Raw genomic sequence first — 12,699 nt, 5'->3', positions numbered from 1 at the left:
TATATATAATAGGTTGGCATATCATACTATGAAAAATGGACTATTGCAAAAGTCTAATGGGTACGGAAGAGTTAGCACATCTTGATAACAGGGTGAACTGATCAGAGATTCTCTTTTCCCATCTGTTAATTTTTAAAAAATGTCTGCAACATTGACATTTCTTTTCCCTTGGTACTTACCTAACCTGACTTGCTGGCACATGTCCGTGTCAGAACAAGGGTAGGGCTTGAAACATTTGAAAGTGATTAGCATTTGTCATGAAGCATTGATATGGGAAAGAACCATCTTTTCAGTTAATTTTAAAGCATTATGGTAAAAATTAGCTACATAGGTGAATTCCTGAGTGTCCTTTGAGTTCTGTAATACATGTACATCTTTTGTTCAGTACTGTATAACATTCATAAGTTGATTAATGTAGCAGTGGAAAAACAAAGTCACAGGTTTAGTATTTTTACTAAAATTAAGGTGGTATAACTTTGTTTCCTACTGCAAAGGATAGTAGTGATTCAGTAGCTTAAGAAGTCACAACTTTCATTCCTTTTCCTTATTTTCGGCATTCTTGTCTGATGCTACACAGCAAAGAAAAAGGTCTATACATATGTGTGTTCTTTTGGACTCTGAAGTGCTAAATGGTTGATCCGATGTTTCAAGTGCTGATGTGTGAGATCTCAAAACAAGTTAACTTCCAACCAATACAACTTTCTGTAAACATGAGTTCCAGTGATGCAACTTCTGCGTTGATTAGCAAGATCTTAGAATGATAGTTTTCTGTTTATCATGCTATCAATTAAATGAATTACTGTAGTATTGATGGAGAATAATCTTGCAGTACTGATGGTTTTGTGTGATGACCTCAAATCGCTTTTTGTGGAAAGGCTGCCTTAGATACTATGGAAAGGTGAGTGCCACCTGACACCACACAACATCCTGCCTTTGCTTTTCAGTAGTTTCAGTGTTCACCTGCTCCATGATTGAGAAAAAGAAAATGTAGGCACATTAGAAGTTTTGGACAGTTGACTGAACTAGATACTGCAGTTTAGAAAGATACCCTAAAGACAGGGAAGTAATTTTAGTTGCATTAACTTATTCTCCTGCTTACAAAAAATCAGGAGAAAGAAGTTATAAAACGTGGGTATACACACTGCCTTGGTTTTGCTGCCAAAAATGTCAACCCACAACATCCCCAAAACTGCATCTGCTGGGATTCTTAATCTTTAATGGGAGGGCTTCCCCACACCCACTGCTAGCCACCACCAGCAGTTACTCCGTCTGATTTGATGGCAGAAAGTCTTTTAACATAGCTCGGTTTTGCTTTACCTAACGAGAACCATAGCTTTTTCCCCATGTGTTACTGCAAGTGGGCACATCTAGCATCACTGTGGCCTTTTTTTGTTTGGTTGGGTTTTTTTGTTTAGCTTTCCTTCAGGAACCTCTTCTTCCCTTGAAAACTAAGTTGACAGTATTTTCTCATTGTTTCCTCCAGAATGTGTACCTTCAAGGGAGTGCTTCATTACAGCAGCCTAATAAACGTCATGAAGAGGCAGCCTGCAAGGTAAAGACATCCTGAGAACATGTGAAACACAGCTATGGAAAAAACTAGAATTCAATTTCTGGGTCTCTGTATTAAGTGGGTTGTATTGGAACCATCTTACTGTTGCCCGATTTTAAAATGGTGGTACATACCACTCTTGTTGGGAGGGGAGAAATTGTGGAAGACAATGTAGAGTCTAACAGCTTTTCTTTTCTGCTGGTTTGGCAGAAATACATTGAGCTAAAATAAGAGCTCGTGGCCGTGACTGTTCCTCTCCCTTTTCCCTCTTGCTGAAAATGCAGAAAGCAAGAGTCTGTGCAAGATAAGACATGGGATGTAAGGGCTTCAGAGGAGCTGAGAAGATGCAGCACACCTTTTGTGTGCTGCCTTGCTTGCCAGCATCCTTCCAGATCCTGCTAGCATTTGTTGACTTCATATAAAAGCATGGGGAAAGGACAGTTAACCTTCCTGTAATGGGATGTGTTTTAAGTCAGGAATGTTCATTGTGCAAGTATTGAGGTGGAAAAGGAGGTCTTGTTTCTGTCACTAGAAAAAAAATGTGCTGGAGCCTGAGAACTTTTGTTTTTGCATGAACTTTTAAGTCAAAGACATTTCCCTCCTTTCATCAGCAAATAAGTGGAATGTGCATACTGATTATTCCATTATTTGCAAGTCAGAATTGTAAATTGCTGCATTCAGTCTGGTGCAGTTTACCATCTGAAAGAAGTAATTAAAGCTTTCTTTCTCTTGCTTAAGATTTAAACATGTATTTAAAAATGAGATCATACTGTTATGGTGGTCATAGTTTCTTTATATATTTGTGTGGGGTAGCCTCAGAAGTGGGTGTATGATCTGCTGGTGTGCCGTGATGTATTTCCTTTAATTATACATTTGTTTTGAGAAAGATGGTTATTCCAGGCCTCCCATCTTGCCTCAGTTACATCCTTACAATCACACTGCAGTGGGAGTTGTGTGTGCCTCAGTGTGCAGTTCAGCCACATCTGCTACTTATTTGTATCTCATGCATGAAATAAGCTATTCCAATCAGATGATTTCTGTTCTGGTAATAGAAGATAAATGCAAGTGTGTGTACAGGTCTTGCTCACTGAATGAGGATATGACACGTTGCCAGTCGCCGTGCTTGGTAAAGCTCTTGTTTTGTCGAGGCCAGAGAGTCGAAGGCTGTGCCTGTCTGATGTTTCAGACACTCACGAGTTCAGTTAATTTACAGATGATAGTTTGTTTTCAGCTCCTGTAGGTATGGATGCCTTCTTTACTCAGCCTCCATCGTGCCAACATCTAGAAGAAGTTGGCTCCAATGGCACAAAGCTCAATTTTTGTAACTTGTTTGTAGAAGCGGCATATTCTCCCCACATTGTAAATGCAGCTGTGCAGCGTTTTCAGAACGTGTTGTAAGGCTTGTGCCACCTTAAAATGACAGTTTCTTTCCAGATGCGTATTTGCTGTATGTGTAATTTCATAAAATCACCAAGCATGAGGAATGAAAGACTGGCTTTATTGGAAAAGAAAGCAGTAACAGAAATAATGTAATAGGCGTTCCGTCAACATAAACGTTGCCTGCTGAAGTCGTGTACCTCTTTATAACTTATTTTATCTGGCCAAGTTAGTGATGCAGCTGCAGTCAGTTCCGGTGGTGTGAGTCCCTGTGGATGGATGGGTATGTCCTGTAGAATCTCACTGGCAGTGCAAGCGGTGATTCACCGGGGAGGCATCCCCAGCGCTCGCCCGGTGCTGAGCCGCCCGTGCGCTCTCACACGCACAGCCTGCGCCCCGGGGGGTGAAGCGTGCTTATGGCTTTTGGACAAAGTTAGCTCTGCTCTTAACAATTCCACCTATAAACCAGGCCACGTGAAGGAGCGGTAACTCACTGTCGTTCACTGTATTTCATGCTTTCTTTCTCAGAGCGTGTCACTGCCCCGACCCTGGCAGCCCGTGCCGGAGGCGGCTGCGCCCGACGCCGTGTGTGTACAGCACGAGTCACGGTGACGGTGCCAGGATGGGCTGTGGGTTCGCTGCTGACTCATTAACGGCTGTTCTTGGGATGCCCCGGCAGCCGGCGCAGCCGCACGGCGGGCTCGGCCGTGCTCGGTGGGGGTGCTGGCCGGGGGACGCTCCCCGCTGGGGCTGGGCGCTGCGGGGGCCCCGGGCTCGTTGCGGGGACTTCGGCCACCCGAAAAGCCAGGACCCGCGGCGGCCCGGCCGGCTTTGTCTGCTGCCCGCGGCGCCGGGAGGAGGCGGCCGCGCCGGGGCGGGGCGGGCCGGCGGCCCGGGAGCCCGGCCCCGGTGGCGGGGAGCAGCCCCGCAGCTCCTCGGCTCCGCCCCGGGCCGCGCAGCCGCCTGCCGGGCGCTCTCGGGAAGCGATATTTAAAACAGCGAGGGGAACGCGAGGCGCAGAGGGAGCGGCGGGGCGGGCGGGGATGGGCCGGGGAGCGAGCGCGGGCCGGGCCGGGCCCTGAGCCGGGCCGGGCTGGGCTCCCTGCGGTGCCGGCGCTCGGAACCCGCGGGCAGCTCGGGCAGCCGCCCGGGGCGCGCCGCTGCGTTTTTTAGGTGGAAATACGGGTGCGCGGGCGGCTGATTTGTCGTTATTTCCCCTTCCCTCCCGCCCCGAAGACGGCCCTTGCTGTGACGGTGCCCTCGCCCTGGGCGAACGCGCGGGCCGCAGCCGGTAGGTGCCAGCGCGGGGGTCCCTGCTCCGGCAGCCCGGCCCCGGGGAGCGGCGGGGCGCGCTGCCCGGCAGGGCTGCCTTGTGGGGGGGCTTGGGCTGTTGTTTTCGTTTATTTTTTAACTGAATTTAGGACCGCTAGACTTGTTTTTTTCAGCAGAGGAGAAGGAGGTGTGGTTGGCGTGAGATGGGAGTACTTGGGGACTGCGATCTCCCACCGAGACCTTCCCCTGTTGGAATACACTGTGCCAACAGCATTGCCCTTGGCGATCGGCAGTGTTATTCCTGAACAATAGCGACTGATCTGGGACGTCGGAATGCTGAAATAGAAACACCAACAAATCCTGATATTCTTCATTCTCGCTGCTTTCTATTTTTAGATTTGTCGGGGGAGTCCACTCTGTACAGTAAAGCACTTCTTCAAAAACAGCAGCAAAAATGTAAACGCTAACCGAGGGAGCACTAAGAATACTGAAATAGCCTTACAGAGGGGGCTGGAAATGACCAGAAGGCACTTGTGCAGCTGCTGGGCACAGCAGGACCCCTGACACCCTGAGAAATGCGCTTGCCTGTCGCCGGGGCTGTGACACCTGGGCACGGTGCAGCCAGGCGGCTCTGCCTCCCCGGCTGAGGAGTTCTAAACCCTTGAAGTTAGTTGAAGTTTTAAGGTACCTTGGTGGTTTAGAAAGAGGATTGCCTGGTCCATCTGTGGATGAATAACAGATACTAGTAATTTTGGAGTTTGTTTTAACTGGCAAACGAATATACCAGTTGCTTTAAATTTAACCTAAAAATGGGAAACAGGAGAGATACGACTTTTTTTCTTTTTTTCCTGGCAATCCTGATGTGCTGTTTCCCAGGGTAATGCAAAAGCCTTCTAAATGAATGTTCCAAAATAAGGAAGACTTGGTGAAAAATTTTCCAGAGCAAATCATCAGTAGTAAGAAATCAGTGCCAAATTTTATCTGTTTTCTGGGATTTTGTTCTGAAATGAGAAGTCACTTTGCTTGGAATGCATTTATCCAGGAAGTAATCTTTAATGTGCTGCACTCTGAGCTTTGGGGCTACGTGGGGAGACTGAAGAGGGTTTAATTAAACCTAATCAAATATTACAAGACTCCTGATTAAAAGGTAGAGAGCTTGCTTTCTGGTGACGTATGAGACGTACTATTTATTTGTACTTCAGAAAAAAATAATTTCTCATATTACAAATAATATCTTTTTCCCTGTTCCTGAGTAACTAGCACCCTTTTGTTTTCTTCCCTGCCCGGTTTGAATTCTTGTTGACTAGCCTAGCGAGAGGCAGATGAGCTTGGTGTGTCACGGCAGGGTGACCGAGTGCAGCCTGTGCATCTGAGTCAGGGTGTGAGAGCGTGGGCGTGAGAGTGGCTGTGTGTGACGTGGGAGTGTCTGGGCATGTACGAGGCTGTCAATGTCAGATGTGGAGCAGGAGGAGCAGGGTGTAAGCCCTGGAATTCCTGGGTCTAAAAACCCAAGGATTAAATCCTGGCCCCTGCTGAAGTCAGTATGAAGTTTGCTGTTGGTTTAAGTGAAGCCAGCAGATCTCTGGCGCTGCTGCTGGGTGGATGTGTGGGGTTGTACGAGGGAAGATACATGTGAATGGAATGGGAATGCTTACGTCTGTCTGCCTGGTTATCTGTGGGAGAAGGAATGGTGCGTGAGTGTTTAAAGTGTGGTGGGAACATTCAGGGCTGCATGTCTGCTAACGCTTCTGTTCTCAGGTCTGTGTGCGAGGGAGGCATACAAACGAACAATGCAATGTTCGCTTTTGTGGAATATAATGAACTAAAGTGCTGTTCATTATTAAACATCATCACAAGGAGGAGGGCATCGGACCATCCCCCTTTCCTGTCTGCCCTCAGGGGACTGTGTGTGCATGCCTGAGTGTCTCTGAGATTTCATGTGTGAGAAGACGATGAGTGTGTGTTTGGGATTAATTAGCCTGAGTTTAGCTGGTTTCATGCTTTACGTGCCTAGGGGCTACCCGCAGTCACAGAGAGGGGAGGAGTTTGCTGTTGCTGGCTCAAAATCCTCTCCAGGGGTGATCTTGTTCGTGTCAGCCATGAGCAATTAGAGAGATTAACTGTCTTGTTTTCCTTTCTGTCCTAGATTGATTCTTGTGAGGCTCTGGGACATTTGAAAGTGATTTGGAGAGAGCAAAGTCTGTGTCTGATGGACACCGAACCAAAGCCAGCGTGTGTTGTGCAGCAGGCTCACTGCCCAGGAATGAAGTGCCCTCCTTCGGAGGACTTTCCTCCTCAAATAAGACTGTCTGAAAAGATACCACCAGTGAAGCCTTGCTTCAAGAAGAAGCAGCAAGTGCAGAAGAGACTGGAGACAGAAACTCTCCGGGCTCTGCGTCCGATCTTTACCAGTTTGCTGGGAGCTGGGACCTTGGATAGGGTCTTTGTGCCCCGGGGCCAAAGTGGTGGTCATAGAGATTTATGTGAACCTGCTGTGAAAAAGACTCTGGACCTCGGTACTTCTTGCCCCCAGCCAGAAAATAATGTGACCGTGCTGGTGCCAACAGCTCCAGATGTGCAGAGTCAATTGCCAGTAGCTCATCCTTCTTCTGGGCATCCTGAGCAGGATGTCCAGTCAGGAGAGCAAGGCTTCTCACCAGAAACTACTCCTGGAACTGCTGCTGATAATAGTAATGAATCATTCCAGGATCATCCTTTGCACCCAACTGCTAGTGATGGTGCAGCTTGTCCTTTGTTCCCAGACAAGATTCTGGAAAGCTACGCATCTGGCTTATTCCAAGAGAATAGCTGTCCAATGCAATACAGTTTGAACCCAAGCAATAAATTCAGTGCTGGGATATTCCAGGATAAAAGTGAAGAAGCCTCTCTTGACCTGGTATTTGAGCTCTTGAATCAGCTGCAATATCACACCCATCAAGAGGATGGAATAGAAATCTGTGTGGATTTTCTCCAGGGCACGTGTGTTTATGGCAATGATTGTCCCAAACATCACACAGTCTTGCCGTACCATTGGCAAGTGAGGAGGACAGCAACCCAGAGCTGGCAAAGTGTGACCAATGATTCCCAGGAGCATCTGGAAAGACTCTACTGCAATCCTGACAATGACAGGATCAAAGTGAAATATCGGTAGGTAACTGAATTTACTCCCTTACTTAGCAAGGGTGGTTAACTGAGTAGTGGTGCAGTAATGTAACAGAATGTGCATTCTTTTTTCCTCATGTTTTGTACACAATTGTACTATAAACCCTGTGATGATGTTACCTGCATAATATCTAACAAGTTTGCCACAACAGAAAATTCTCGCGATGCCTATTAAAACTACTGCTTAGTGTCTGGGAAGTATTCTTGGAAGCTGGGAGACTTGAAGCGTGTGAAATAAGAAAACTTCAGCTCTGTAGAAATTGAGTTGATGGAGACTGTTGTGTAATGTACTTTTTCTTGACGCTCCTAATTAGTCTTTTCTCTGCGTTACAAAAAGTGGCAGCATGAATGAGCTTTTGCAGCGATTGAAACAGGAAGGATACAGCAGTTGCTTGCTGTCGCTGTGAATGCAGATTGACTGTATGCACTCCCAGCACGGTTTTCATAATTACATTCTAAGCCACTAAAATTAGATAGGTATTCTGTTAAGTCCTTTGACTGGAAATTTCATATAGTTGATAACATATGGTGATATTTCAGCTAATTCACTGTGAACAACTTGATCAATACTTTCAGAAATGCCTATCATCTCAGTTGTCATCTAAAAACGTTTAACCATTTATTAGAAGTCACTGTTTTCGCTATGCATAGCAGTGTTTATCGACTTGTTTTCAGAAATTAGAGAATAGCTTTTAAGTTTCCCTGGTTATGTTATCAATTTAGGCTTGATCCTGCACTCTGAGATCTAAAATAAAACTTCTTCAACTTTTATAATGCAGGTTCCATTCTGAGTAGGAGTAGTAGTGGGTAGTGCTGTTGTTTGCAAGTTCATCAGATCTATATGGTCCATGTCTGTGTGAGTACAGGGTGTAGACAGCTTTTTTGTTGTTGTTGTTGTTGTCTGGAGGAAGCATACAATGTGAATTTCTCATACCCTGTCTGTCCTGCCGTGAGCTGTAAGCCTGGTACAACTCATTCCAGTCATAGTCAGTTCAAAGCAACACTCCCGTAGTTGTGTAGGAAAAACGTCAAATTGCCTTTGCCATCTGTGTGCTTCTGCAGTTGTTCTCACTGCCTCTTCTTCCATCCACTTCCTGAAGAAAGTGTATCCCTTCTTCCCTAATGTTTGAATGCTCATTTGCTATGCTGAAATTTCTCATTAGGCACCAGAGACCCAGTCTAGTGCTTAAAGTCAGTGTGAGTCTTAACTTTCACCTAACTCGACACTGGATTAGGCACTAAAACTCAGGCTCCATCAGGCTATGGATTCATCCCTTTTACTGAAGACAATACCAGAATATAGATACCCCATGCTGAAAATGAAAGTGAAGTGAGAAATAAGAATTATATGTAACAGGGAATAATCACATTTTATAGAATTATCTTGAAAAAATCATGCCAGTCTGTTTTAAAAAAATAAATAATTAAAACCTAGTAACTTCATAGCAGATAAAATTTGCTGTATCTCACAACAGAGAAACTCCTATTTTTTCCAAGTATTTTAAATAATTTCTGAAAACAGCAAATGCAGAAATAAGACAAGCCCATACAAGTTACTTACATTTCAGCTCTGTGTAAATGAGCAAAAAGTTTTCTTTTTGAAGCCTGTATCACAGAATGCATTGCTACACACATGATCTATGTGTTCTGAATGATGGAGTTAAGAATGATTAATTTTAAAAGAAACAATGCTTCATAATTGCTTAGTCATCTCCAGTCTGTAAAATTGGCTGAATAGCGTAGTCTGCCTTTACACTTACTTTGCAGGTTTCCAGTCTGGTGGGTATTTTGGTCTCTTGGGACACTGAGTTTCTGTCTGTCTGAACCAGTTGGGAAGAAACTTAGCGGGTGTGTTGCCAGACACATGACATACTGTTACCGTGAGTGAAGTCACACAAGCAGGGTGATCTCAGCAAACCCAGGTGCGCTGGGCTCTGTGGAGCTCTGGTGCTGGTTCTGCAGTCAGCCTGAAGCTGCTGTCAAAGTGGAGGCAGGTTCTTTGAATACAAACTAGGCTTCATCTTGCTTTGAGTTGAACTGGCTACCCAGCAAGTGTCTGCCTGTTTTCCTCGGGTAAAAGTAGTCTACTGAGACTAAAATTATTTTAAACATCAGTATTTTCCTAGCTAAGTTCTGTTTCAGACTGCTAATTCTATAGCTCATACTCTTCTTCCTTCTCTAAAAAGATGTTGTGAAGGTCTTTGCTTCAGTCAGGGCTACAAAATCATGCCCCAGTGCAAGGCTGGATAACTGTTGTAAATGTATAGTATCTGCTCACTGTGGAATGTGAAATTGGTGGTTTCTGTAGCTCTTTCTTGTATGTATTTCATCCCTTGGAAGAGCTTCATGTTTGTGGGTCAGTATCAGTGAGAGCCTAGGAGTGAAACTTTCAAGACTGCAGCTTCTGATGTCAAACACGGAATCTGAGATGCTTTGAAACTCAGACCTAACATGGTGTTAAGCTAGATTTTTAAGGGGGGCATGGGTGGGTGTAAATGTTTTACTATGTATCACCGCCAGTTTCTTCTTACACAACATCATGTGCTATCAGAAGAACCTTTAGATGTGGGCTTCTGGACCCAGTGCGACTCTTCCTGGAGTTCACTGGTGGTCACTGCAGCCTGGCTTCCCTTATGTTCCTGGGCGATGTTGTGTCTCCTGGCAACAAGATGCAGATAGCAGCGTGTTGAACCTTGCTGAGAGGCTCGCAAACATGCTAGAACAGCTCATCGTTCACATGGTTACCGCATTATTTGGCTAAAGCTATTAATCTCTTGTGGTCAGACTAGCTTTACAGGCCTATCTATACAGATTGCGTACAACAAGGAAATGTCTGTTCAGCAGTTTGCATGTCCAAGAAAGGCCGTGCAGAAGCCAGCTTGACAACCAGTGGGCGGTAGTTGTTTATTCACCTTTGTTTTAAACAGTTTATATGGCACAGTAAGTGATGATTACAGTCTGCATGCAGAATATTGCCATTGTGTGCTGCTCCAGGGAGGCTGGGCCATTCAAGGAAGTGTTGGGCTATTGGCTCAATTGGAGAATAGGCTCTAAATTCAAGTATGATGTTCTTCAAGTCGCTATTTATATAAATCTTCATCTTGATGTTACTGAGATGAGTAATGTGAAGTATGCATTCAGTTGTTGCCTTTCATCTAAGGGAGCATGATCTGAAAGTAGGAGAAAGTGGTAAACTTTGTTTAGTTAGGTCTTTGTAATACGACTGCCTCATACTTAATGCACGTCGGCCTCAAACTGAATATAAAACTTTATCAATTGTCTATATTTTTGCTTTCCTAAATCTGTCAAGTATTTAGAGCCAAATACCAAGCTATCTAAACGAATGGGGAAATAGGAACTTTAACAGGTTAAAGTACTTCAGAGGCACTTGGTTTTCTTCATACATGTGAGGAGAGGCCCTGGAGAAGTTCAGCATGCAGCTAAATATTTGAACAATGCCAAGTACTGCTTCCAGCATGACAGTACCCAAGGTGGGAGATTTTAAGATGCTCTTTAGTAGGGGAAATACTTGGCTGCAGAACAGAGCAGGTTTTCCCCACATGCACACCGGTCCAATGATGCATATGTTGCTTTTCAAAATAAGCAACATCATTACTGATGACATGAGGATTTGTTTAAAACAGCTCTGGAGTTCCTGACCTGTCAGTTCCCCCTGGCTTTGGCTGAAAATTCCACTCCTCCTCTTGGCAAAGAGACATCCCTGTGTGCCATGGGAACCGCAGCGGCTATTCAGCTACGTGTACCCCGGCATATCCTAACCCACATGAAACAACAGCTTCTCATAGTTGCTTTGGTTCCCCTTCCTGTCCCCCCCTTTTTTTTCCCTGTAATTTAAGTTTTATGAAATGGCTCCTTCTAGCTCAAAGAGAAAGGCCAAATGAACTGGCTGCAATCAGGGAAAAGCAGGTGGACCCCCAGTGGTACATATTCTGCCTGGGAGCAGGTGACTAATTGCTTGGCATACATGCATAATTCTGGGATGAAGTCAGAGTAAGTATTGTGTGTTCCCCAGTGGGGTTATCAGTGGGCATAGGGAAAGACCTGAGAAGGAACGGTGAGGACAAAAATGAATGTACAGACAACTAGTTTTCCTCCATTCTTGTGTTCACGGAATAACTTGTTTTCTCTGATGCTGTTAGAATATGCTATATGACTTTAAAATCATACAGAGCACAGTGGAAGCATTTCAGTCATTCAGGGACTTTTGCAGGTAGTCTGACCAACTCAATAGTTAAATTTAGGAAGTTATCTTTCTAATCTGCACAGCTGCCACAGTGTGTGAGATAACCCATGTGTTATTGATAACACTGGAGATGAGAAAACAGCTGAAATTCACAGTGCCTGGCGAACACCACACGTTTCTTGAATATACACAGCTGAATGATTTTGAACTTCTTTTAATTCCTTGCTAGGAGGAATGCAAGACAGGGACTCTAAATAAAAAGCATGTGAAGTGATTTTAGAAGTGTTTGCCTTGTGCTTTATAATAGTATGCCTCAGTGAATTCCTGTTTGCTCCACTTTATAGTATCATTTACATATGAAATAAAACTAATTGGCTTCTAGCTATACAAACCTAGGGAAGTTAGAAGTGTTATGTTGAGCTGCCGTAGGAATCTGCAGTCACTCTGTATCTCTTTTCTTGTTCCACGTCAATAAACGATTACAGTTTTGGAAACAGCTGTCACCTGGCTTCAGGTTGAGGTCAGTCTGTTCCCTGTGTACTTATGGTAATAAAACAGTCCTTTCTGAAACAAAGATTTATAATTGGTGAAACGGATTGCTCAGAAGAGTCATGTACAGGTGATCCAGCAGGCACAGTGTTGTTGCATTGTCTGCCTGCCCGTTTCAGTAAGGATGAGGAACAGAAAGAGTCTGTTACAATTACTTGCTTAGCAAGAGTGGTGTTTGTGAAGTGCCTGCCTAGTTGGTGCATGTATTTGTTGAAAGCAATAGAGGTTTGAGCTGGGTAGTAATAGCAATTTATATACTTGTAGTCAAACCTGTAGAGGAGTCCTCTTTTGGGAAGCTGGAGGTGGAGGGTGTGGCATGGCCCGCTGGGTGGAACTGGGAAACTGAAACATCCAGAACTGGTGGTCACTAGTCAATGTTAGACTTGTATATGATCATCTTATGTAAAGCATTGATGAAATTGATGCGGTTTCATTATTTAGCATAAATCTTAAATAGAGGTATTTTAAGTCCTCAGATTGGATAGAATTCTAAGGGGAAAAAAAAAGCAGGCCTGTCTGTGCAGAACGTTTTTTAAAAATGGGGCTTTGAAAACGGAGCTCTATTTAAGCACTTTGGAAAGTGTTC

At 44.6% G+C, this 12,699-nt stretch overlaps 1 protein-coding gene across 5 annotated transcripts in view; it reads left to right on the top strand.

Moving 5' to 3' along the window:
* The window catches only part of TIPARP (TCDD inducible poly(ADP-ribose) polymerase), a 40,719-nt gene that overhangs the window by 12,020 nt on the left and 16,000 nt on the right, over positions 1-12,699 (top strand). For 3 of the 5 annotated variants that reach the window (XM_055816793.1, XM_055816796.1, XM_027777891.1), the window contains 2 exons: positions 1,484-1,552; positions 6,345-7,345. In XM_055816793.1, coding sequence (XP_055672768.1) covers positions 6,408-7,345 — 938 coding nt within the window. In that variant the 5' untranslated portion in view covers positions 1,484-1,552; positions 6,345-6,407. Of the gene's footprint in view, positions 1-1,483; positions 1,553-3,951; positions 4,218-6,344; positions 7,346-12,699 lie in introns of those variants that run through there. The other 2 variants (XM_055816794.1, XM_055816797.1) reach the window with 2 other exon arrangements.

The sequence above is a fragment of the Falco peregrinus genome, chromosome 12 (assembly GCF_023634155.1).
Source record: "Falco peregrinus isolate bFalPer1 chromosome 12, bFalPer1.pri, whole genome shotgun sequence".
Taxonomy (NCBI): Eukaryota; Metazoa; Chordata; class Aves; order Falconiformes; family Falconidae; genus Falco; species Falco peregrinus.
The sequence above is the reverse complement of the archived record's forward strand: the minus strand, read 5'-3'. Positions and strand labels throughout refer to the sequence as shown.